The sequence below is a fragment of the Corylus avellana genome, chromosome 5 (genome assembly GCF_965113065.1).
Source record: "Corylus avellana chromosome 5, dhCorAvel1.hap1.2, whole genome shotgun sequence".
Taxonomy (NCBI): domain Eukaryota; kingdom Viridiplantae; phylum Streptophyta; class Magnoliopsida; order Fagales; family Betulaceae; genus Corylus; species Corylus avellana.
In genome coordinates, this window is record NC_142494.1 from 15,582,145 (window position 1) to 15,609,242 (window position 27,098).

The window sequence follows — 27,098 nt, forward strand, 5'->3', positions numbered from 1 at the left end:
CAACGACTAAGATACCAAACAAAGTCATTGGTTCTACACTATTTTGATGGATTTTGGCAATTATACCAAAGTACAAACTAGCCCACCAAATTTCAGTTACACCTGTTTTGAACATCGAATTTGCCAATTATACAACATAAAACCTCAAAATCACACAAAAAAAAAAAAAAAAAAAAAAAAAAAAAGAGAGAAGGAAGACATTTGTGTTTTCTTGAAACATGTCATTATAAATTTTATGAAGATAAATATTACAAAAATCACCAAATTCTATAAAAATGATAACGCTAATACTAATATTTCAAAGAATATGATAAAATTTGGATGAGTATAGGTGTGAGATGCCAAAAAAGTTCAAGTTGATTTTTCCTTCTTTCCTGCAAGAATCATTGAAATCTGGAGGCCTCTACTAAATGCTTGATTAAAGAGCAAGCGCGTTTGGAACTCTGATAGAAATGGAAACCAAGACAAAACGGCTATGGGCGTGAAGATTATCAACCCCATTATGCATTCATATGCTCTTGCTAGCTCCTTTATCGACTCCCAGAATCCTATCCCCTTCAACAATGACCTGCATGCTTGCCCAATCTAAGGACGAGATAAAGGAAACATTGATTTAGTGAACTCACAATTTAACAGTAAAACACGCCCATGTCCAAACTAAATAACTCTCTTGAAACAAAGACACTAAAGCTCATGAGCTAATTTAAGAAATGTCATGTAGTTTCAAGAAACGCAAAGTTTTAAAAACTTGGACAATTCTTAGCACTTTCTAACAGTTCAAACAGGAAAATCACAACTTCAACAAATTCAAAATCTAAGAGTCTAGCTTGAAAGTTAGGAAAGTGGAATAGAGAAACGTAGGGTGGATTTTGCAACGCAGGAATCAATGGCTTCATATGACGTCGATGGTAGTAAACTAGTAGTTAAAAGATTCTAGGCCAAAAACAAGATGTGAATAATTTTCTAAGCCAAAGCAAGTAAATGAAAGAAAAAAGCAACATATGTTGTCACCAAAGATTATTCAAAATAATTCTCAAAGAAGAATTCCAAATTATGCAACATTTATTTGGAGATTTTTCTTGAACAGTAGTGCAAGTGCAACAACCTTTATAACTCTAATTTGGATTCCATCTTCGACTAAATCAATGGTGATTTCAAAAAGGCTGGAAGCTTCTAAGACAAATGGGATAGTTAAATTGAAAACTCACAAGAACAATGTATTCTTTCTACTTTAAGAGGATGCAATGTTTTAAACTTACAAGAAGAAGGGCCCATCCTGTGGGTGTGAAGGCAAGAATAGCAGCAAATAAATCTGATATAGTGAGTCCACATACAACAAATAAGACAGTCATGACAGACATGAAGCCAAGGAACAGAAGTGCTTTGAGAATCCTGAACATGAGCTGAAAGTCGGTACCAAATCTTCGCCTACCCATTGATACCATCTGATAACAACATGGGATGAATACAATCAGCAAAACACCAAATGAATATGTATGCTTCCGGACTAAACAATACAAATATAAATGTCAAGGAAAAAGGGGAAGAAACAAGCAAAAAAAGAAACAAAAGTTGGATACCTTGTATCTGTATAACAAAAGTCCTCAAGCACACTAGTTTCAACAATGATTAAACTAGAACAATTTCATTTAAATTTGCTTTGACTTAAATTTAGTGCATATCAATGGATTCCATTTGCATACCTTTAAGACAACAAGAGTAATCAGCATCACTAACCAAGAAAGGCCGTACACCTATAAAGAAAATTGAAGTAAAAATCAGAAGGTTATAAATTGGTACCATATACCTAAACAGACATTGATAGTCCAACAAGAGAATCACAATTCTTTGAAAATAAGAATTTTTACCAGCAAGCTCTTGCTGTGATGAGCAATATCAAGGTGGTAGACAATTCCATATTGGTAAATAAAGAAGCGAAATGCAAGTATTATCTCCAGCACTCTTCCCCTGAAATTTGTGTATTTGATGTGTTCCATTTCTTCATCCCACCATGATTCCCAACTTTTGTCAGGTGAAATCCCAATACCACCACGATTTCCCATCCACCTTTTCCAGTCTGTCCAATCATCTACTGTCTTCTGCCAGTCAAAACCAGATGGATTGAACACGAAAGGAGCAAACAACCAAGAAGCAACAAGAAACCACATAGAGACAGTGATGAACAAATAAAGATTTGAACTTCGATATGATTCCCCATAAACTTCATATACGATCAATAGAATAAACAACTCCAACCCCTTCACAAAGTGACTTCGTGAGTACATCCTGTAGTTATCAGCAAACTTTGCATGAAAAACAACAAATCCACGGCCAGTAGCTCGATATTTAGAACCTCCATGCAAAATTGTTCTTCCATAATAATGTGCTTTTGTTCCAAGTTGGAACGTAAAGAATACAGAAGCAAGTTGTAGTTGCATGATGATAAAATCGCCCAGGGCAGTACGAAATCCTTTTTCCAGGCCAATTTCCATAACCATGGGTAGAACTAGCAATAAGCCCAATTGGAAAACAGATTGGGTAGCCAAAGCCTCTTCAAGGGCCTTGCTATGTTGTATGCTTGGATTCTCAAGGATCTCTCTCTCCATTCCACTCATTACCATGTACACACGTCCATATAAAAATATGTATACAGTAAGTACAGTCATCTGAAACAACAAAATTCCCAAATCAGGCCATGAATGTAAATTTCTATGTTACACAAAAAGGAGTTTGTGGAAAAGCAATGTGTACGAAATTGGAAGACAACAAACGTTACAGGACTACTCTGTAGGTTGAAGCAACAGGTCGTACCTAGCTGTCCACCCATCTAGATATATATATTTTTAAATTATGTTCAGAGTAAACTCCTTACATCAATGCCTACCCACAAGTCCCAAGTCAGCTATAATAGATACATTAAAATTAAGTCATGCTCTCTATGTACCTAATAATATCCATAATAAATCAATTCGACAGTAGGTGGGTTTGAATCTTATTAATTTTGGCTCAAATTTTTCTTCACTAAACTGACCCACTAAACACAGAAGAAATGAAACTTAGATACAAAAAAACAAAATAACACAGAAATATTGGTTGGAGGACTCAAGAAGCAGTTGGAATTTGCATCAAGTTATTATGAGCTCCATTTTCTTTTGTAACATTAATGACTTATTAACATCTTAGATAGTAGTCAATTCAAAATTAAGGGCTCATTACCTACACATCAATCAACATCACCCCATCTAGTTTTTTAAAAGAATGTAAATATCAAACCCTTGATCACATGCAAACACATGAGATAAAATTTGCAAGCTGTCTCCAGCCATGTGTCAGTTGCTAGAGTTTTGAACTACATTGACATACTAAAAAGATAAAGAGGAAATTAGTTTGGCTAACTTACCATACTACTAAAGTAGAAACCCACTGTTGTAAAGTAAAATGACAACATCCTAAAGAAGTCAAATCGACGTCCAAGACGATAGACATCACGACTGAGAGTTTGCTCTCCATTTCCATTTGCAACCTTAGCCTCAAAAAGGGATATTTGATTCATCCCAACATCACGCCCCTTGCCTACTTGAATGTACTCATGATGTGTTATAAATCCCCCACGCAGAATTGAATTAAATCCTGAAGAGATCATTCCAGTATAAGTGAAAAGATAATACTAATTTATTAGCCATCTTTTGATGAAACAACAACTACCTGCAAATATATCCTCGCTTAAGTTGATTACTTTTGAAGCTTTGCTTATGCCACCTCTTGTTATGTGGAAGATTCTGTCAAATATATCAGGATGTCCATAGTGGAACCGTACCCTAAAAAATAGGATGGAACATTCAATTGACACTCAAAATACAATAGCAGAGAACAAATTTGTTGGCACTAAACCACAACTCATGATTTGTGAACTTTGAACATACACCGACATATTGAATACAAATTATAATTGATAAGAGATACTAAGAGAAAAGTGTTACAAAGTATAGAAGAACATATATTTTATCAAGAGCAAAGTGTTTTAAAAGATACCAATATATTTAATCATTATTGAGCGTAAAAGGTGTCTCACTGAAATTGAATAAGTCCATCATACTAGCTCTTGTCAAAGTGTGCTTAAAAACCAAAGAAATCTCGAAATTAGGTTTAATATTGACATATGGCCTAATTAGAGAACTCTGTACACAGTATGAAGTCTTATTTTTTGAATTTGTTGGGTTTTTTGGAGTTGTTAAATAGAAGAAACTTCAAAAAATACTTCCCACATTTATGCCACATCACAACACTTTCAAACCCAAAAGAAAAAAAAACACTTCGCCAAATACATTAACAAACATACCATTCATATTCTCTTAAAGCTTATAGCATCTATAATGATCATAGACTGCCCCAAACCCTAATGTGAAGGCCATCATACATCAATAAGTTTAAAACTTGGGACGAATGGATAAAATGAAGGCATCTAGAACTGTCAAGGATGCCCTATGTTTAAAACTTTCAGGAAAAAACACACAAAAAAAAAAAAAAAAGAAGAAAAAAGAGTTTTATTTTCACCGTTTAAGCTTATTCTTACAATTAAATGTTTACTTTTTATGGTATAAGATTTAAGGTTAGAATGTTAAGCATTCTATCAAACCAAAAAGAATTGTCAAGCATTCACTTTTGAAACATTCTCTTTTCCCTTCTTCATTCTCGTCGAAGTAATTGTCTTTTTTTATAGCTTTAGGAATATAAAACCCAATCGTCTTTATTATTGAAAAACTTTTCAATGTCCTTCCCTATTGGTATTGCTTGCATAGATACACACATCAAATCCACAAATGATGTTTTCTTTGTTGGTAGGTTACACGCATATGGTTTTGAACCCATAATCTCACCTTTTGTCCTCTTCTTATGAGGAAAGGAGTGCTATTTGAACTACAACTTAAATCAAATGCACCAATAATGTTATCATGATCATCTAGGGGAATAAATCTATTTTCATATTTATCTTGGGTTGAGTAAAGTGGTGAATATACATGAAATTTCTATAGCTGTTGCTTCATTTAAACTTGCCATATACCTATTTGTAACTGAATTTTTCTTTTAGAGTAGATTTAATTTGTTAACCCTTCTTTTACTTATCGAAAAAAAAAAATAAATAAATAAATAAATAAATTGTTTCATTTTTACCTTAAAGTCAAGAACTATAAAAGATGTTTTGTTCTCTTTAGAGTTTGGAGCAATGTTTCATTTTTATCTTGAAGTCAAGAACTATAAAAGATGTTTTGTTCTCTTTAGAGTTTGGAGCAATCTTCATTTAAGAGCAAAAAAGTAACTAAGAACGCTGCTTTTTATATCAGAAAGAATATTCAAAATAAAAAAAGAAAGAGAAAAACTCCCATATGCAGTTGGAGGGAAAAAGAGAGAGAAAAAGGACGTACACAAAACATAGTTAAAGAGCAATTTAAAATCTATACATATCAGATCACATAAGCACCCGTCGATTTTGATGAAAATTTCACGCTTACCTGAGAGGATTTGCCAAAATTCGTTGCCCAATAGTAACAAAACTGGTCTCTTGATTGGACATGAACCATGCAAGTGATGAAACACTGTAAAATACAAGGGTAAAAGATAAGCATACATACTAAAAAAAAAAAAAAAAAAACAAAAAACAAAAAAAAAACTGCAATGTTTCTCTGCGGAATGCCATTAACACTCATGAAGATCCAATTTATAATCAATGACATAACTAACCTTCCAGTGAATATATGCTCCCTCAGACCCAATATTGTGGGTTTCCGATGACCATGTTGATGTTCTAAGAATTCCTTCAGTACATTTCTCATTTTAAAAGCTTCTTCAAAGTAATTATCCTTGACCAAAGGAAGAAAAAAGATGGTAAGAAAACACAGTAAGTCACTTCATAACATATCATCAAATAATGAAGAAGGGAAGCTACCTGATTCATGTCTATTGTTTGCAGGGCTTCTCCTCGAGTAAAGATAATGGCATGATTTTGATTTTCAGGTTTTCCTTCACCAATATCTACTGGACGACCTGGAAGCCTGATGCGGTATACTTCCTATAAAGGAAAGAAAAAAGATACGAATTGGTATTACATAGGCACATTATTTAAATATTCAGGATACATAGATGGAATGCAAAATGAAAGCTTGACTTTTAGCATTAAAAACAATAATTATGTCGACAAGTAAATCCCTCTCTCTGGCTTGCTAGCTAGGACTTCAATTAGACCAGGTATGATAAAAATGAGTTCCCTTTTTAAACTCAATGAAGCTTAAAAGGTATTACAGAGCAAGGATATATAAGTAGTGCCAGTTCAGTAGAAGTCAAGTCTTTATGTCTACAGGAGCTCCTGGACAATCCAGATAATATGTTGAAATTCACCAACTATGTTGATTCCTAGTGCACTGTGTCTTTCTACTTCAGCCTGTCATCTTATTTAGATGATGTGCAATTGGTTAACGAATTAGATGCCTTCTTGTGTGTGAGTCTTGGTGTATATGAGCCTAGCCCAAAAGAAAAAACCAAATGGCTCTAACATAAAATCAAGAGAAAAGATATACATACAAAACTAAGCCCAGAACCTACAGAGTTATATTATATAGGCTGCCCCTGGTAAAAAAAAATGTCTTTCTGGTATGAAAACTTTTCTTGAGGTACATTGAATTGAAGCGAGGCCCTCTACCTCCATTTGATATCAACTCAACCATAGACGGTTTCTTTTCCATTTAATTTTTTTAATGGACAAATGTTTTGAGGAGATGGCCCCTTTGGCCTTAAACACACCAAATAATGGAGTTTCCTCCAACATAATGAAGTTAAGTAGAATTTCATGTGTTTCATTCAAATCTATTACAAAGCCATAAATTGAGCCTTTCAAACAATTTGAGCTTCTTGAAATCCACTTGTATCCAAAGATAAGAGAAAGAAGAATAATGCAGGCCATGTATAAGGAATGAAAGACACATGAGCCAATAAATCATTTAAACTGGGAAATTACAAACTTCACCTTGTGCTAGCATCATTTAAATTGATTCAAGTAACATGATCTTTAATTTTCTTTTTTCAATAGAAGCGTTAGTTTAACAAATAGTATTTAGGATTTCTTTAGAGGTGTTTATTGTAAACATATCCCAATACCACATAAAGTTTGAACAATTAATGTGCCGAATAGCATTAACCAATTAAACTTTATATATTTAGCCAACAAACAAAATGCATATGATATTCTGGATTGGATTAGGTTGTGAAAGAGTTGTATGGGCATGTGTTAAGTCCCAAAGTGATTATTTACTAGATGGAACTGGGCTACTTAAGTGATTATGACAAGCTCCCATTATGATTAGTTCTTTTAGAGTACCGCGCAGATGTGGCTAACACATTGTGCATACTTGGGGCAAACAATATCAGAGTCAATCTAATAATGTCATGTAATGTGGAGGCCCTACCGAAGATATAAAGAATTCAATTGGAGAAGAACATCATACACTGAATTGGATTGGATTGTGAGGGCATTATATGTGCAAGTGCCAAGTCCCATATTGGTGGTGTACTATATGGAACTGCACTATATAATAGGGGGCCTTAATTATGGTTAGTCTGTTTGGAGTATCACACAGATGTGGCTAAAGTGTCATTAATTATGAATACAAATATACCAAAAGAGTACAAGTTATTCTTGCATACCTCATCTAACTTGTCCCCTCCCTTGACGAGAACAGAGAAATAAGACTTCCTAGATTTTCCATTTTTTGTCTCCTCTGTTTCATCTATGTAAGCAACACGTAGAGATGGGTACCTACACCATTTTTTAATATTTTAGAGATGCCATCAACATTTTGGATCTCGTACAAGAACTATTAATGCTCAATAAATTGAAGCAGTAACTCACTTTAACAAGAGATTCCGAATATTGAGGTAACAATTTTGGTCTTTAGGATCATCAGATTTTTTCTGATTCCCATAAACCTGACAAGAGACAACATAGGTAAACTTCAAATCAGCCAGGGCTTGTGCATTACCAAAGAAAGTCGTCTCCTCTTCAAAGTTCCGATAGTCTCGAAAAATCTCTGCAAAGAAAACAGTGAATAGATGATTAGAAAATTTCATTTTCCACAATATCAACTATTAAAATATGTTGGAATCAAAAGTTGAATATATTGGTTAAAATCAAAACTAGAATCTGAGACAGAAAACACTGACCATCATCTCCTGCATATTCAAGGAAGCACTGAAGTTCTAGAGCTTTCCTGTAGTACATCATCCCTCTCACTGGCAGAAACATATTGAGAGAGAGACATAGATTAAGTTGAAATCCATAGACAATGCTAGTACGGACAGACCACAAAACCATCATTATCAGACAAACCTGTTCTAGAGAGTGTCTGCCCTCTGTAAGATACCCAGTGACGAATTAAATCCATCTTTTCATCCTTGGGGTAAACGTCTATTCGTTCTAGGAAATTGGTCCATTCATCTAGTTCATGACCATAGTAAGCAGTTGTAAGTTCATTGCCATTTCATACAATGAAAAGCATATGCAGCAATGAAATTTAAACTCACCAGGATATATCTTTTGTAGGTAGAACAAAGTCGATATCCCATCCTCATTTTCCTTCTGTAGTTCCTCCTCAGAATACAGGACATCTTCTTTGTAATATGGAGTTAAAACACTAGTCCATAAATCAGAAAATAGATTAAATGGCATTTTAGTAAAAGTTGAGAGTAAATACTAATCCACCAGCAGACTACGTAGTAATTTGTAGATAAAGGGATGCAAGCATTTATATGCTACCATACACTGAAGCAAATGAGCAAATCAAGAAGTAATGAAAAGAAGTGAAAAGAAGAAACAATTCTTGAACGTCATCTAGCATGTTAGCACAAGAACCATATTCAATCCTTCACTTCAGAGCTAACTGCAGTAACTTGTCACACATGGTTTTAAAACTAGATTCTGGCAGCAACCCATATCCTTTTCCATTTTGGTAACAGTTAATCTTCCCACTAAGAAGTCCATATTGTTTTCTCTGACAAATTGTATGTTATCAGTGACTAACCTAAATGACATCATGTCACGGACTTTGGGAGCACTTGGCATATTCATAAACAAGGAGTTCGCAAAGAAAGTAATTCGGCGGCGAGCCTCCAAGTTCTGAGGCACATTTATTGCAGATTCCTTGACAGTTAATAGCAAATAAAGCCTAACAACCTGTGGAGAAACATAAGAGATAGTAAGACAAATTCTAGATAAAATATCTAACATTTTCTTTTTTATGAAAAGTGTGAATGCAAACCTTCTCCCTCCAAGATTTGTTCTCAATCAGGTCGATGTTTAGCCTTTCAAACCTTTGCTCTTTCTTAAGTGTTTGAACCGGGTGAGCACTTTCCAAGCTTCTGATAGGGCATGGCAAAACCAACAGTACACAGGAGTCATGAAGGTTAATTCTGAAGTTAAAAACATTTTTATGTCTCCACTAAGTAAATGCTTCTCACTACTTACTCATGGCCACCGACCATAATATCCTTTGTGAGAATCTCAAAAATATCCTGGAGGACATTGATTATTTGAGACTCGGAAATATTTTCAGGATCAGCTTGCTGTCAATATACCAACATAAGTAATATGGAACTCAGAATTGACAAGTAGAATATTCGCTTCTGAAGTGTTCAACAATTAAAACAACAGGGAAATATAAAGGAAGCATGTTACCAAGAGCTTTAGAAATTTCTCCAACTTCTCACTGAGCATAGGCAGCTCGCTCATCTTAAAGTTATTCAAAAAACTATTTTGTTGTATACTAGAACCTACTTCATAACATATGTGCCTTAGAATCCTGATTCACAAGAACAATTTAACTGTCATGAGTCACTTACAAAAGGAGGTTGGAAGATGGAGCACAGGGAGGGAATTGTCAATGAATAATTATATATTGCCAAGTCACCTTTTAAGTTTATCTATACAATTCATGCTGATAATATGAATATTTCTAACTTACTTCTTATCTGCTTCATCTTCCAGAAGACCAAATATAATATCTCTGACAGTCTCGTAACATTCAATAACCGCTGAGTGCATATAATCATCACTCCTTATCTTCTTAAACAACTCCTCATCATCCTTCCCCTTGAAATCCTTTGCCATGTCTAGGGCTATAGGAATCTATTAAGTGAAAAAAAGAAGTGCGTAAAAAACAAAACTTGTGTTCAATGTAAAACATAACACAAACAATGCAAAGAATATACCTTACTAGCGAGCAGAAAAGGAGGCCACTGGACAACGGTGGTTTGATCTGAAGAATATGGAACAAGCAACAGGTCTCTGTCCCTGGATGATCACAATGCAAATGAAATAGTTAGAGATATAAAAATGTTGCATCAGATATAAAATGAATTCATGGGAAAGAAACAGTAAGAACCTATTGCTGATCAGGTCTTCCATTCGCATAGAATGTATGAACTCATTCCACACCTGAGAAAAATTGGCAATGTTCTTCCGTTCACGCGCCTCATCCTGCCCCTGTTAAGTGTATGATATAGCCAAACACAATAAAGATGTAAAGATCCAGGTCAAGCACGCAAAACTTGATAAGGACACCAATACAAATTTCCTGATCAAGTATGTGGTATGAAAGTTGCCTTCATTTGGAACGAAAAACAAATGTTTATTTTCTAACCAAATTCAGTAGAAATTTCAAATGCTAAAGAGCACTGTTCAAACATTACAGGATTGATTAAATGTGAAATTACCAAGTCTTTCCTTTTGGTGTCCTTGCTTGCTGATGGCATAAGCCGGCGACTGAATGCCGCAGGTACAGCTTCAAATCTGGACCGTAACATCCCGAGTGTTCGTATCTAACAAGTGTCCCAATGGATAAATAAATCATCAAGAAGAAAACCATTATTACCATAAGTAAAATCTTAAACCAACAATATCACGAATTAGGGAATTGCTAGAAACATTTGTGCTATATCCCAAAAAGATCAATCTCAATTAGAACTCCCTAAAGTCACATATAACTCCAGTTTGACCTAGTACACAACCAGTGTAGGACTTTACATATGCTCGTACAACATCTTTACATTCCAATCTAATCTAATCTAATCCGAGGTATCACAAACATATTATAAAGAAAAATTTCATCTCCCACCCCACCCCCAAAAGAAAGAGTCAGATATTGACCCTTTTTACAGGACCATTACTGTCAAATGCTGCTAACTACCACTTTCCCAACAGTTTGTGCAAAATTCTGCCACTAACCTCACCCAAATGGCTGAAGGCTCCATGAATTCCACCAAACAGAGTAGAAAATATGGCATACCATATTTGCGCGTCCATAAAATAGACCTATATACCAACAAAACATAGTTTAAGGGCATATACAGCATTATAGTATAAATAATGCAAAATACAGCATAATGATAAATTTGTCTTAACAAGATTTGTCTGAGATCTTACTAGGACAATTGGAGCCCATATTGCAATAACAACGCCGATATTGTGTGTTACTACAGCAGTTTCCAATCACAACTTAGTACAGGCTACAACCGCAAATAAAAAGAAATAAGTGCAATTAGAAGGTTGTTATAGTACCATTTGGAAAGAACTCATGCCACTGATAGTTATCGATAGGAATCTCCATAATCAACTTTGTTGGCTCAACTAGTGGCAGTATCTATTAACACAGCATATAAATAGAGGTTAAAAACCTGAGTTTCACATATTCTCAAGGAAAGAAACAGTTTCCACAAAATAAAACAGCAGTAGAGAAAAAAATAATCTAGCAATACACAACAGAGAATCTGATAATTAATCATTGATTCTTATAGTAGTAGCTGCATAAATTGCATTTCAGCATCCAGTTGTCAATAGGAAGTCTCAAACCATCTGCTTTCTTACACGTACAAATATAACTTCTCTTATTTCTTAATTAAAACAAATCTAAGAGGAATCAGGCTTTAGAATCTTCTCGTGAACTAATATAAATAAATAAAGGAAAAACAAAGGACTTACTCATTGGTATAGGTTCTATATGAATTTGCAGAAACCACACATTTCCAGTCTATGTAAACTTTTAAATGGTAAAGAATTAAAACCAATTACAAAAACATTACAATTTAATTTTATTCTTTATGTGGGTAGAGCAGTAGATTCCTGTTAGAAGAAAAATGGCTGAAAAAATTCGAAATGAAAAAAATTATATAAATCACATAGGCCTAGAGACTGAATTGAGGCTAGTAGAGTTGAGAAATTATACCTGATTTTCCCATGATAGCATTAGCTTTTTGAGTGGCAAATAAAAGAAAGGGGAAACTTTACTTAACCCCCTTGAACTTCCATCACATTTGCAATTAGCCCTAAACTTCCAAAACTCTCAATTTAGTTTATCTATCTTTCAGTTTTTTTCAATTTCACCTATCCACTACGATTTAAGGGGTGTCAAAATTTCCAAAATACCCATTTTTTTAATGAAATTTTTTTTTGCAAGGATTTAGGCATCAATCAGAATTTAACGGAGTTTGCAAAAATACACACGCCTGAATCTTTGAAAAAATTGTGTGTATATATATATATATATATATATATATATATATATATATATAAACAGAAGTATTTTGGGAATTTTGACATGATTTAACGGAAAAACCTAACGGAGGGGTGAAATTGAAAAAAATTCAAAAATAAATACACTAAATTGAGAATTTTAGAAGTTTAAGGGGGTAATTACAAAAGTACCGACAATTCATGACGGTCAAGTGAAGTTGCCCCTAAAAGAAAAGAAAGGCTGGAAAAGTTTTAAAAGGGAAACTATATTCCTATTTGCATATGAGGACATCAAATGCCGAGTCTGGTCTTTCTCAATGGACATAACACTTGCTCTCTCAATAGTCCTTAGGAGAGTAGGCCGAAAGACCTTAAGATCAATCACCCCAGACTTCTTCAGGGTTAGAGCAATAAACGTGGCATTAAGGCTTTTTTCAAATTTACTACGACCATGAAAGTCAATTAATACCCCCATGATATCTGTCTTGATCACATCCCAGTAGTCTTGAAAGAAAGCCGTGAAAAAGCCATCACGACCTAGAGCCTTATCTTTATGCATACCTTTAACCACCTTAAACATCCCTCTTTGAACGGATGCTCTAACCGAGAGGACTCCTCTGCATATAAAGAGTCGAAAGCAAGGTCATTCAGCCTAGGCCGTGAGCTGTACTGTTCTGAAAAGAAGGTCTCATAAAACTGAACAATATGATCCCTAATAATAGGTTGGCTAGAAGAAACTGAGCCGTTTACAGGCAATGACTTTAAGGAATTGAACCTCCTGTTCAAGTTGGCTACCCGATGAAAAAACTTAGTGTATTTGTCACCATCTTTTAGCCAATGAACCCTTGACTTTTGTTTCCAACTAATCTCCTCTTGTAGAGTAGTTTTCGACGGAGACTAAGGAAGAGGCAGACATAGAGGTACCACTTCGTTTTAATTTGCCATTGGCCATTGGTATAGTGTGTAGATTGAAAAGGGATTTATATGGCTGAAGCAATTTCCTAGAGTTTAGTTTGAGAGCTTCTCCCGAGCTATGCATAAAAATGGGTATAAGGAGAGTCGAGCAGATCATACTTTATTTATCAAACATTCTCCATAAAGGAAGTTGACTACACTTATTGTGTATGTTGATAATATAGCGCCGACAGGAAATGATGATGAAGAAATGCGACAAGTGAAAAAATGCTAACTATTGAATTAACAAAAGACCTGGGAAGTTTGAAACATAAAAGCAACTACATTTTTCTATTTTCTTGTATGACCTAGGTATCCTGGGAAGTAGCGAGATTGAGACATAAAATTTTGATCTTACAACAAAAGTATGTCCTTGATATTCTCCAGGATAGAATAAGGGTTAAAGGTCATGAAAAGTGGGGTTTAAGGTTGGAAGATCAGACTACAAGGTTACTTCATGGGTTAAAAGCAACTACGGTGCTGCAAAAGCTTAAACAAAAAGGAAAGGAGAAGAAATGAAGAAGAAAATTCTATGCCGCATACCTAGATCCCAAGATACCTATATAATGAATTATATAATCCTTAATGAGGAAAGTTGTAGGAAGAATTTCTCCAAAAGTTGCTAGACTGGATTGGAAAAGTTAATAAATTTAGTAGTCTATTAGATACCTGTAATTTTAACAAGGCTAGGCTCCATTTGTTTCGACATACAAGTTTTTTCCAAGAATGTTTTCTGAATTTTTCAATGTTTGGTGCAAACGAAAAACATTAGTCAAAGGAAATAAATCCCAAAGTCAACAAAAATAAGGCATTTAAGGTGTATGTTAACTTATGCCTCTCGAGAGCCATTTTACGCCCCTCATTCCCTAGAGCTCATTTTTTCTTACAAGACATCCATTCCAGAAATCCTTTACCTTCCATATATATACACATACATACATGTGTTTATATATGTACATATAAGTAAGTAAATACATACATAAATACGTATAGATATATATGAGATATATATTGTATATGTATGTATTACATATCAAATTTTTCAAATTTTACTATTTTCTTCATTTACAAATCAACTTATCACGTTATTAAATTAATTTTTTAGATTTTATTATATTTTATCGTGAATAAAATTATAAATTACCTAAGGTTATATAAAAATATTAATGATTTTCAGTGGTCATAAAATGCTTTCAGGATCATTTTCAAAATGACAATAGAACACCAAAAAATCATTAGTTTTCATTGAATTAAGTTGTAAATATTTTCTCTCAAAAAACATTTTACATCGAAACAAACGCAACCTAAGAATCAAATTTTCCTCGAGAAATTTAACTAATAGTCACTAATGCTCAAATAAAAGGGCGAGATAACAATATTAAAACCAACTTTTTCCTTTAGATTGGCACATTAAACATATATATAAGTCTTAAATCTGCCAACCTTAGCCCCAACCTTGTACTTATGGGGAAACTAGAAGCCATTTAAGCAAAAGCTCAATGGCTATAACTAAAACCAAATTGAGACCCATGGACCACTAAATCTGATATCGATAAATTTTTGAAATTACCAAATTATCACAAACCGTTATAATTTAACAAACAATATAAACAAACATCCATGGCAACTAGATAAAAACTAGAGAATGCCCAAATTGGCACCACATTGAATATAAATCCACACCTTTAAGTTAGTATTTAATTTCTCTTGTTGAGGCTTTGCAGTCTGCATTTTAATAAAAGCAACAAATCCAATTTGAAATCCACAGAACAACAAGGCAACTGATCATCAACCAGCAAAGAACAATGACCAAATATCATACCAATGCATTTCTTCACGCAAATGTTACTAATTATTATTATAATGATGCTGCTGAGAACATCAGCAACTTACTGTCGGAATACATATGTCATTCTCTTACCAATTGCCACCTCCATCAGCATCCCCTTGTTATCATTCTCTTTATCCAATAGCTTGTGACAAAGATGTCATGTTGTCAGATTACTTGGTTTCCTCGGGTAATTCTTTCCATTGTAATCCGAGTTTCATGAGGGAAGTTCAGGATTGGGAGCTGGAACCTTTAGACTCTTTCCTCAATTTGTTATACTACTCGAGAACTCATCCCGGGGAGGAGGATAAAATGTTGTGGTCTCCAGCTAGTAGTCATGGCTCTGAAGTAAAGAACTATTATAAAATTCTAGAGGCAGGAAAGCCTTTCCCTTTTCCTTGGAAAGTATTTGGATGGTCAAGGATTCGCCCCGTATAGCTTTCTTTATTTGGACGACGGCTTTGAGTAGGCTTCTCATAGTTGACAATCTTAGAAACCATGGTGCCACTCTAGTCAATTGGAGTTGTCTATGGAAAAGAATGAAAAGACCATGAATCACCTTTTCATCCATTTTGAGTACACCAGTGGTCTTCGTTACATGGTTCTCAACTTGTTAAGAACTTCGTGAACTATGCCTAGAAACATCCTAGAGATGCTACAATGTTGGAAAAATCAAGGGCATGAATATTCCAAAGCAGCTATCTAGAAAGTTATTCCTTCATTCTTAATGTGAAACATTTGGAAAGAAAGATACCGTCACCACTTTGAGGATTGTGAGACCTCTGCGCTCTTGTAGTATTTGTTTCGTATTTCTCCTTGAGTCTCTAGACCTTGTTAACTTTTTAGATTTTAGACTACTTTAGCGTCGTTGTATATCTTGTATACATTTTGCGTACAAGGGTTGTGCCCATTTTCTTTTCAATAAAATTACTATTTATCAAAACATTCAGCCAATTTGTCTAGAATCCATGAATACCACTAAGGTTATGCATATAGTCTATGTTAACACATATATACACATATACATGGATATGCATTTGTTTGTGTTCGAGTGTGTGTACTACACGTGCTGAGATGAATCCATACATGTGCATATGTGTGCATGTAATGCCTATGAACTTAGATTAAAAACAAGATAGAATTCCTAAGGACACTGGAATCAAGCAATATGTATTTAAGAAATATTCACCTCCACGTAGTAGCTAAATGCTACCTTGCTGACAATCAGCATACTCCAAAACAGTGTATACCTAAGCAAGGAACATATAACTTTGTTAATTGAAAAAAGCCACCTCCAAATCATAACAGAAATAATACACCAGATCTTAAAGGAAGAATAACACGAAAATGGGATAGAAAAATTCCTTTAAACTAACCCCCACAGCCCCCAGCCCATTTTCTGGGGCCTTTTCTCCAAAATTATGAGGGGAAAAAAAACAGAAAAGCAAGCAAAGCCCAATTAAAAGCTTCCTTTTCCTTACTTTAGCAGTGAGATCATGTCCTCATGCATGCCTCTTCCTACATAAAGTTTGGGCTGCAAGATGGTAACAACAGGTGAAAAACAGTTAAATTTAATAGAAAAGAAAGATTAAAAAGACAAAAAGGAGAGAGAGAGAGAGAGAGAGAACAACAAGAACCAGACAAATAAGTTAACAGTAACAAATGTCAGACATGCTTGCCTGAGCCCACCACATAAGAAGAGTGATAATCCGCCAGTTTGACCGCTCCATGTGCCTCCGTAAAGGTGGAAGTAAAAACATTACAGCAGCAAGCATATTGGGCATCAAATAAAGTGCAACAGCATAATTATAAAATGACTGGTTCCTCCAATCCCTAGCCCAGCTACTGAAGAATTTCACCAATCCTGTAGGGTTCTGCACAGAACTAGAATAACCAATGGGCAGAACTACAGCCCACACAGCTGCCGCTGCAAACTTCAAAAGGTACCGTAGTATTTGGCTGAATTTCAAACTCTTCCAGGCCTTCCAACTAAGAATTATATCCAGGGTAGCTGCAGAGATGATATATAAAATAAGGGAGCGTCGCAAAAGCCATTCAACCACACATAATGCCATTAAAACAGAATATAAATGATTGCTTCCTACTACTGCACTAAAAAGCAATACAGCAGTTTCTAAAAGGCACAGAAATATAAAAACTATCTTTTATTTCGTGAATAAGCACACAAATTCCCACCCAAACAATGGTGACGTGGGGAAAAAACTTCAAATACCATAAGATAATGCCAGTACCTTGCAGAAGATTAAGAAAAGCAGAAGTAATGAAGATGCTCAAAACACTTCTGAAGACGTCTTCATCAAACAAAGCAGCAATAGATCCAGAAGGACTCCATGCAACAATTACCATTGCCTGAAAACCAGAATTTATGTAGATGAAGTAAATTCCCCTCAAAGAAAGATCAAAAAGTAAGAATTCATTTTCTAATATTAAGGCTACCTGGAACGCCAATATAAAAAATATCCACATTCGATCAAAACTTCTGTAAAGGTGCCAAAATGTACGGACTTCTACAAAATTTGTTTTAGGCTTCCTCTTTCCAGGAGCAGGTTGATTAGCTCTCTGCCAAAAATAAAAAATAAAAAAGTTCAACAATACATATATAGGTTTAAGTGGTGGTTTAACATTAACCAAAAGTTACACATGGTGTAGCTTAAACTTAACCCATATACACACACATAAATATGTATGGGAGGGTGCGCAAGTTTAAAGTTATTCGTCACACGATGGCGTCCAATTCATAAAACAATAATGAGTTCCATGGTTTTCAAAAACCATTGAATAATGATCCCATAAAATAGAATAATAATTTTAGAACATTGACAAATAAAATAATATTACTTAATCACAAGTTGTTAAAAAAAAAAAAAAAAAAAAAAAAATTACAGTAGTTTAAATAAAAAGATAAGTACCTCATTTACAGGCTTTACATCAGAATGCCTAAAAAATTCTGCTTTGGTGTCCATTGGCCAGCCTAGTCTAAAACATCTGTTAGACCTAGAGACAAGGAAGATATTTTTTCAGCCATTAAATATTTGAATGGAGTATAAAGCAGAATTTACAATTCAAGAAACATACCAGAAGTACTCATTTAGGTCATCATAATTTCTCCATCCTGAATGGCTTGCCTTGCCACCTTTGTTTCTCTTAACTTCCTTTTGCATCAAATAGAAGTCAAAATTCAGACTAAAACTTGTATATATATTGCAAAAACTAATGCAGGGAGAGCTATGGTAGTTACCTTGAGCAAGACCTGGTAGATGGGGCTTATAACTTCAGTCAAAAAAGATTCTTCATCACGTGCTGCTAATTGATATGTAGCTCCACTAACAGGATGGATATTGCTGAATAAAATCCCATATACCTCATTGGCCATCTTACACAATTTGGAAATAAAGGTTACATCAAGCACAAGCACAATTAGGTCACAGTTCAAAAAATAATTACTTTATACTCCATAAAGTATACTATATTTTGAAGATAAGAAGTGGTCAAGTAACTATTGATTAACCCAGAAAATAATAAGGAATCAGTATTTATAAAAGAAAAGGAGTAAAGTTATTTTGCACTACTAAGCATACAGTTGATTAAGATAAATTGGTTGGAAGACTGTAAGTAAAATTATGATGCTATTTACAATACCCAACCAAGTCGAATGGAAAATAATTTGGGGCTTTATTTCTGGCATAATTTCATCTAATTGTAGGGTCCATAACTCCCATGATTTATGATATTATGCTAAATTTCATTTGACTTCGAATTTGAATAAATAGGTTATGCTATTCACAATTTATCTTTTGCACTCTCTCCTCTCTTTCACACAACCTAGAGATGCTAATCAAATCGGCACCTCCGCCCCATCCCCCCCCCCCCCCCCCCCCCACTAAAAAAAGAAAGAAAAAGACTAATCACAATTGGGGTTCCACATTACTCGATTATGTAGCCTAGATCAACAAAGTACATGCTCCATAAAACAAAGACGCAATACCAATCCTACCGCGATACCACAACCTCCCCACTTAAAATCTTTGGCATCCTTGTCAGGAAACATTCATACTCTGCAATATCCTTAAACTACGTAGCACTATCAGGTTGACTTTGATACATTTAGCACAATCGAGCTTCACTAGATCTCTCACTAGGGAATCTAGTAAAGTTGAAATCACCCCCAACGCACCAAGGCAAATTCCACCGAGTAGGCCGACTAACTCATCCCAAAGGATCTTTCTATCCCTATCGGAATTAGGACCATAAACTCCCACAAAAGTCCTGCTATTAATTAGCATTTGTTGTTTTGAAACCAAAGCCATACTCTGAATCTTCCAAAATAACCGTTGTTTGCCCTTGTTCAGATTGGAAACCTTTTCTTAGAAATTCTTATTTAGATTTGAAACCTTTTCTTACCAACATTTTTCTATTGCTTGATCTGTGATGCATTTCCTATTGGCTGTACACACCCAGTGAATAAGAAAGAAATTCTTATTCTTTCTTCTTTTATCTCTCTCATTACTTTTTATATGCTGTGTTTTAGCCTCCAACAAGGATTCCAGTCCCAAATTACAACTGAAAGCCTAATCTTTACTTAACTTTCATAGTATCTAAACTATCTACCTTCAATCAACCACAAAAACTATGTTCTTGGTGTTTTGGTGCTGAACCTAAAACACTCTTGCAACAGATTTAGCATCAGAGAATATGTTTGATGTCAATCTCTTATTAATTTAATGGATAAATCTATGCACTAATGATTTTCTACTTTATATATTCCTTTTTGAGAAAAGGAAGGATAAATGAAGTATTAAAAAAAATCATTGGCATAGGGATAAGCAATGGAAACAACAACGATAGGTCTCTTAATAAATAGAGAATAATCTAAGGACTCATGATAATATTAACAATGATAATGATGTGGGAAACAAATCTTGATATATAGTTGAAAGGAAGTTTGCTAATGGTATTAAAGAAACCATATGTTAGCATAAGAGTAACTCAAGAAACTAGCACCATCTCAAAATAAGAAATACTTCATATTGGGCGTACTGGAATAAATTTATAAGAAACATACATTATGGAAAATATAGCAAAGGCATTCAGGCATGAATCGGACATTTGAAGCTTCACCCCATATAAGAAGATAAAGTCCAATGTAAATAAGCTCTAACTGTTGTCTGTCACAACCTTGAGGAATCCTGTAAAGTGCACACATAAAAAACATGGTATGCTAAAAAAACTTGTAAAGGACTCATGATAATGTCCTAGTGCTTGTTGAAAAATATGGTACGCTAAAAAAAAGCAACAAAATCACTTACCTAATTTTTGATTTGCAGCGCAAATAGTTACACCATGAAGAATAATTCTTAAAAATTTTGTCCTTCAACTGTTGTATAGTGACACTATCCAACTGCAGTAAGCTTCCTATCAATCCTCAATATATAATCATATAAATATGCAACTTATGAAAGTAAATGACCAAGCAGAGAAATGAAACCCAAATAACAGAAAGAAAAAGTAGACCACAACATTATGATGTACCTCAGTAGGATCTTCAGTTTTCTTATTCCTTATGTGAAAATTGGCAAGTAGCAATATTAGGTGCTCCCTCTGATTTGCTATATTCCCTTTCTTCATAACCAAAAAAGAAAAGAACAACAAAACATAGTCAGATAAACTGATGTTCCCCTTAAAAGCAATTCATATGATGGAATCTTATAACTTCATTTTTTTTTTTTTTGGGACGATGAGAAACCCCTCCAAGGCATGGCTACTTTGTGTACCCACCCCTATCGGATAAACCTCAGACCCGTACAAAGCACTACCTCAACACAGATTGATGGAATATTATAACTAGTAGCAGCACAATGGAATTAAAGGATCATTGCCAAAATCACCATCACAAGTGTGAGATCTCAGAATTTACATGAAAGAATGCATTACACAAAACAGTATAGAATTCTCAAGCATACGTTCTTAGCAAAAGAAAACATATAACTTTTCATTTGCGTCAATGTAAACATGTTTTCGTGAGTATATCCACCCAGACATTTACACTTACACAATAGGTTCTCAGCCAAAGAAAACATAAAACTTTTCATTTGCGTTAATGTAAACATGTCTACATGAGTATATCCCAAAGAAGTCTGGGGTGATTGATCTTAAGGACTTCTGGCCCATTATTCTTGTGAGTGGTGCCTACAAGATCATTGCAAAAGTTATTGCTAATAGACTAAGAAGGTTTGTGGCGAAGGTTATTTCAAAGCCTCATAATGTTTTTGTTAAAGGTAGGCAAATTCTGGATTCAGTTCTTATAACAAATGAATTTTTGGATAGTCGAACCAAATGTGGTGAACTAGGGATGCTTTGCTAGCTGGATATTGAGAAGGCATATGATCACATCAACTGAAAGTTCTTATTGTATATATTGAGAAGATGCGGTTTTGAGGAGAAATGATGTTCTTGGATAGTGCATTGCATCTCTTTGGTGCACTTTTGCGTCCTGGTTAATGGTACTCCGTCCTGCTTCTTCAGTAGCTCTCGTGGGTTGAGGCAAGGTGATCCTCTTTCTCCTCTTCTATTTGTAGTTGTCATGGAGGCTTTAAGTAAAATGTTTATTGCTACTGTTGGCAGGTATCTTCACTTAGGCTTCTCTGTCAGATCTAGGCCCTCTGATGTGGTAAATATTCCACACTTTTGTGGGGCTAACCCTTATCATTTTCGCTATCTGTGTGTTTTATTCTTAAGCTTTGAAGTTGTTTTTGGTTTAAAGGTTAATCTGGCCAAGTCAATTTTGGTTCCTGTGGGTAATGTGGATAATGTAGATGTGCTGGCTGGCATTTTGGGTTGTTCGACTTCCTCTTTGCCCTTGAAGTATCTTGGTCTTCTATTGGGGGTTTGTTACATGGCCAAGTCTATTTGGGATGGCATTGTGAAAAGATTGAGAGTTAGTTGACTAGATGGAAACTTCTTTCATATCACATGAGAAACTTCTTTCACATCACATGGATTTCTATATATAATTTTTTTTATTGGCTGTGCTTCATAGTTCCTTCAGGAGAAACTGATTTAGAATACGCTGGTGGGAGTGATAGTCATAATCCCTGGGAAATGTGAAAAGAAGCACATGATCTGCTGTAGTGTTTAGTAGTGGAAACAATCCCTTTATTGTTACCACATTCTCATATTAAACAACAGTACCTGATGGTAGCTAGCACCCAGAAATGTGAAAACCAGATTTCAGTAATGTAGAAGTCATCAAAAAGGAAGACGGTCTAAATTAATATGATACTTAGTAGTACTGTATCAGACTGCAAGCTTTTAAGTTAATGAGTCAAAGAATCCATAGTCTAGGAGTCCTTAAAGCCTTTTCTTGGGAAGGATGGAGCAACGGGAGTGTGGTAGATTCTGGGTATCTAGTAAACTGAAGTCTAGAGTATTAAAGAATGTATTGTGTTCCATATTAAGGTTAGAATGGACAATCGAGAAGCAGGCCATAAAAGGCTGAGTTCTGAACCCTTCTTAAGGGTATCTTTGAGTGTGCTGTGATCTGTGACAGCTGGCCCTAAATCAAGATTCATTTTGCTTCACTACTTTGGTCTACATCAAATACTTCTATAAGAGGATCAATAAGACAAGCAGACCGTTCTTTTCCTCCAGCAAACAATTTCCCTATTTTTCTCTAAATAAATATCATTAATAAAGAAGTTGTGGCCCAGTGAGACAAGCTGTGTCGCCATTGAGGGAGATCCAAAAACCCAGATTACAAAGTCTATTTAGTAACTTAAATTTGGTGCAGTGGAAGCCTACTTAAGGCACAACGCTGCAGGTAAGCTTACCAGCCTATGCCATGTAAAAAGTATATATGAGCTATGAGCTAAAATTAGAAGGGAGACATTCAAGATACAATTTACCTGAAATCCAAAAATAGATGAAAGCCAATCGAGTATATCAATGATGGATTTAACCCTCTCCGTAGACATTCCTGAACTGTCGTCCATAGGGACACCAGGACTTGATTGGATTCTTGGCATTGGAAGATTATTCACATTACGTAGAGCATGAACCGCTGCTTTGATCTAATTATTGTTTGAAAAGAAGGAAGAAAGAGAACCAAAGTGAAGGATTAATTAGAACAAATTCGATAAGCAAAACTACTCAATAATACATAAGCTGCATTTTAACAACCTCAGGAAGTTCCATAATTGGTGGTTTAACCCCAAGTGCATACAGTGGAAGAATGTTATAGTGTTCATACTGTTCCCTTTTCATCTCAACATCTTTAGCATATCTTTGTGTCTGTAATGACAAAATCAATTGAACATTATATGCTCAGTTGTTTCCACCCAAAAGTAGGTAATTAAGAGAATTCCGGACATGATAACAAAATTATACAAATCAAACCTCAGCATCAATTTTCCCAGAAGGTACAACTGTCTTCAGCACCTCATACAACACGGTTGCAATCTGACAAATCTTTGCCATCTCCTCCCTTCATCAGTTGAAAAAAGTAAATCAAAAAAAGTATGATACATGGAATAATGTGCTTGGCAAAATATAGTTATGTAAAAGTTCAAAATCAAGCCTCACGGTCTTTTTGTATGTTCAGCATCTCTGATATTTTTCTCATAGAATTCCTTATAATACAACTGAATCTCTCCTGGATCAGTTTTTGCAAGGGTACGCACTGTTTCATCTTCTTCCTGCGACAAAGAGATTTTAAAATATTAAAAATCACTTCGATTTGCCATTAGAACCAGTCAAATATGAAACGGATTTTAGTCTTCAAAATAACTTTATCTTAAAAGTTGTGATGAGACTGCAATTATTATCTTTCAATTCAAGTTATACATTATTTGCAATTTCCTACTAAAAATTGCACATCTCACCTTTTCATAAAAGTTAATGGTGTAAACCAGATCAGAGATGGTATTAAGCAGAAAGCAAGAAAACAGAAAACTGAAAGAGATCCTACTTCCTACGTTATAAACTATGCAAGAGAGATACAGCCAAGTAAGCAATAAGATGTTGAGATTAAGCATAACAACAACAAAGCAGCTCATAATTATTAGCATGGTTTTGTTGCATAATATAATGATCAGGAGTTTGTGGGAAGTCTCTTCACCACGACATCTTCTAACTATTAAATTAGTGGCATCATAGAATGGAGCTAAGATGGTGCTAGACACTGGGTTTTTGTGAACACCTAAAAATAAGAAGAGAGCAAATTGGAAACCAAAGCACAGAATCCTTGCAATCAATCAAACAGCCCAATGTCTTTTACTATAGCTACAGTCTCACATTAACAATTATTAACACCCATCTACTTCATACACAAACATGAAATAGGCAGATTTTCATCAGAAGCGTAGTATACAAACGTTGTGAACAAATAAACCAAACCATCCTCCAATGAAGGAAAGATATTACAATAACCCATAAAAATCAACTACCCTTTCAAGTCTGTGCAACAGATACGTCTTGAATTGGCGAACACGTCGTCCATTTGATGATGGATCCATCGTATGTGCCTTCTCAAACGCATGGAAGCGGCCTAATTGAAAAAAATTATAGAAGGGTCAAAAACAAGAATATCATTGGCTACAAAAGCATCCAGAAAGCAATAATGTGCTTGTTGGAATATCTTAAATGACAAGATTCCTTGTCAGTGTCCATTAATTTCTATGACATGATTTCTCGCTCAACTATTCTATTCACAGTAAAAAAGTATGTGATTCACATAATATGGTGCAGATTCAGATTATATTTCTCATTGGAATAATACCAAATATACAAGAAAAAAAAAATATGTACAACCAGAGAAGCTCAAGTCCAGAATAGGGTCATAAAATCTATGCATGCAAGATCATCATTACAACAAGGTTAAGACAAAAGAAAAGCAATATATAAGACAAGCCTAAGGTAAAATTGGTCAAAGAAGACAACCAAACGGCTTGACAGAGTAGCATGTCAATGGAATAAATATCCAATTCAACTAAGCCTTATTCCCATAGTCCAAGGGGCACCCTTCCATTCTGTGTGGAGCAATGTCCAACTCTTTCCCTTAGGATGCATGTTTCTTGTGACTGAGTTCTACATTGGCTGTTTACCAAGCACCAGAGTCCTTTAGTAGGGATTGAGACCAGTATTGTGAGGCGCAAAATTCGCATGTCCAATAAAGAAATGCTCTGGTGGTGAGAAGATCACTTCTCATACTGCGTTTTTTTATTTCATTTTCTTTTCCTTTCTTGAAATTCTTTATTTATGGAGTTCTCCATAAGATCTTGCATCTGCTCCATCCTCCCAGTAACAGTTATTATTCCATGTCAGTCTTTTTTGTTGAAGAGTTCCCATTGTAGTCACAGCAAGGTTTGAGCTGCGTCACTCATCTTTGGCTTTTGCTCATCCTGGCATTTTGAAATGCTTCTTTCTGATGTTTGGGAAAGAATTCCATTCTGTAAATTCAAAATTACACTGCATCTCCTTTGTTTCTCATATTGTTGTACGTGTTATATTTATTCAAAATTCAAAATTACATTCTATAAATTCCATTCTTAGTCGTGAACCTTTATGCTTTAGAACTAGTCTTATATTTATCCTCAGTAAGTTTGTGAACGTGTGTATTGAGTAGAACGCAGAGTAGTTCCCAATTTCTGATTCATTGTTTTCAACATATCCTGAGATTAGCAGCATTTACACATATCTAAGAACCACCAACACAATACAGTTGCTTCTATCAATGACGTTCAGCAGCGGCTCACATTTCAGTCTGCTGGTGTTATCTTAATTCTAATCAAACTGCTAAGAGTCGTCTATCATTTATGCAAATATTCTATTAAACGCCACCCTCTTGACCTCATCATTTCAGTAGCATTACAGTTAAAAGCAAGGCAGGCATGTTTATAATATTTCTGATAATTTCCATATCTCAGAAACAAATATCTAATTTCAGTTACAATTTCATTATCTCATGATAAATTATTAAAAATTAAAAAACTAAAAGAGTTCAAATAGTTTTCTACATTCTTCACCATTCAATTAAATTCAGAATGAGCCCGCTCAAAACAATAAGAATAAAGGCACACACACACACACATATATATATATAAAAAAAAAAAAAAATCATATTATTTAACCCCTACAATAATATATAACAGAAAATAGTATCACAATCAACTTAAATAACTAAAGATTGTGAGTGCGCGCGTGAGCGAGAGTGCTTACAGAGATACGCGACTCTGCGGTTCTCTTTCTCGACCTCATTGGCGACGCGGAGGATGGGGACGACGGGTGCGAGGGAGTAGGGAACGAGCTCGCTGTCGTTGATGGGGTTTTCCTCGTTTTGCAGGTCCACGTTGCGCGTCGGCGCTCGCGTCATCCGCCTTGACAGATTCCGCGGCGGCCTCGTGCCGCTGGTGCTCGCCATCGCTACAAGCTCTCCAAATCTTCAGCAATGAATTCACTGAGTAGGAGGAGGAGGAAATTGTTTGGTTTGGATGAGAGTGGAGGAAAGTGGGACTGAGGAGCCTCATGCTTTCCTTTCTGTTATAAAAGAGAGAGAGAGAGAGAGAGAGAGAGAGAGAGACAAGAAAGAGATACTTTGGAAGTCGAGTGGGGCAAGGGATTGCCGATGGAGGAAGAAAAGAAGCAAGGGCCAAAGGGAAGAATGCCTTAATGGGAGAGGAAAAGAAAAGCGTTGGTGGCGATGTTGCTGCCGGTGCTTTCTGCTTTAGAGCTTTTGTTTCTTCCTTGCTT

At 35.1% G+C, this 27,098-nt stretch overlaps 1 protein-coding gene across 1 annotated transcript; it reads right to left on the reverse strand.

The window, feature by feature from the left end:
• Window positions 1-235: 235 nt before the first annotated feature.
• CALS7 (glucan synthase-like 7) lies at window positions 236-27,098 on the reverse strand. Its single transcript, XM_059596740.2, has 42 exons — window positions 26,568-27,098; window positions 24,797-24,897; window positions 23,934-24,046; window positions 23,748-23,835; window positions 23,532-23,642; window positions 23,258-23,422; window positions 20,886-20,975; window positions 20,663-20,754; window positions 20,419-20,542; window positions 18,595-18,729; window positions 18,432-18,508; window positions 18,266-18,350; window positions 17,793-17,915; window positions 17,588-17,705; window positions 17,015-17,346; window positions 16,817-16,869; window positions 16,525-16,585; window positions 11,603-11,684; window positions 11,468-11,517; window positions 11,270-11,356; window positions 10,759-10,863; window positions 10,428-10,528; window positions 10,255-10,336; window positions 10,008-10,171; window positions 9,722-9,845; window positions 9,512-9,609; window positions 9,306-9,405; window positions 9,069-9,220; window positions 8,572-8,681; window positions 8,378-8,485; window positions 8,212-8,280; window positions 7,901-8,078; window positions 7,696-7,807; window positions 5,945-6,067; window positions 5,740-5,858; window positions 5,511-5,594; window positions 3,706-3,818; window positions 3,401-3,630; window positions 1,869-2,666; window positions 1,704-1,754; window positions 1,260-1,445; window positions 236-585 (listed from the first exon to the last, which is right to left on the reverse strand). Exons 1-42 carry the CDS (start codon window positions 26,767-26,769, stop codon window positions 352-354), a joined length of 5,730 nt encoding a protein of 1,909 aa, XP_059452723.1. The 5' UTR covers window positions 26,770-27,098; the 3' UTR covers window positions 236-351.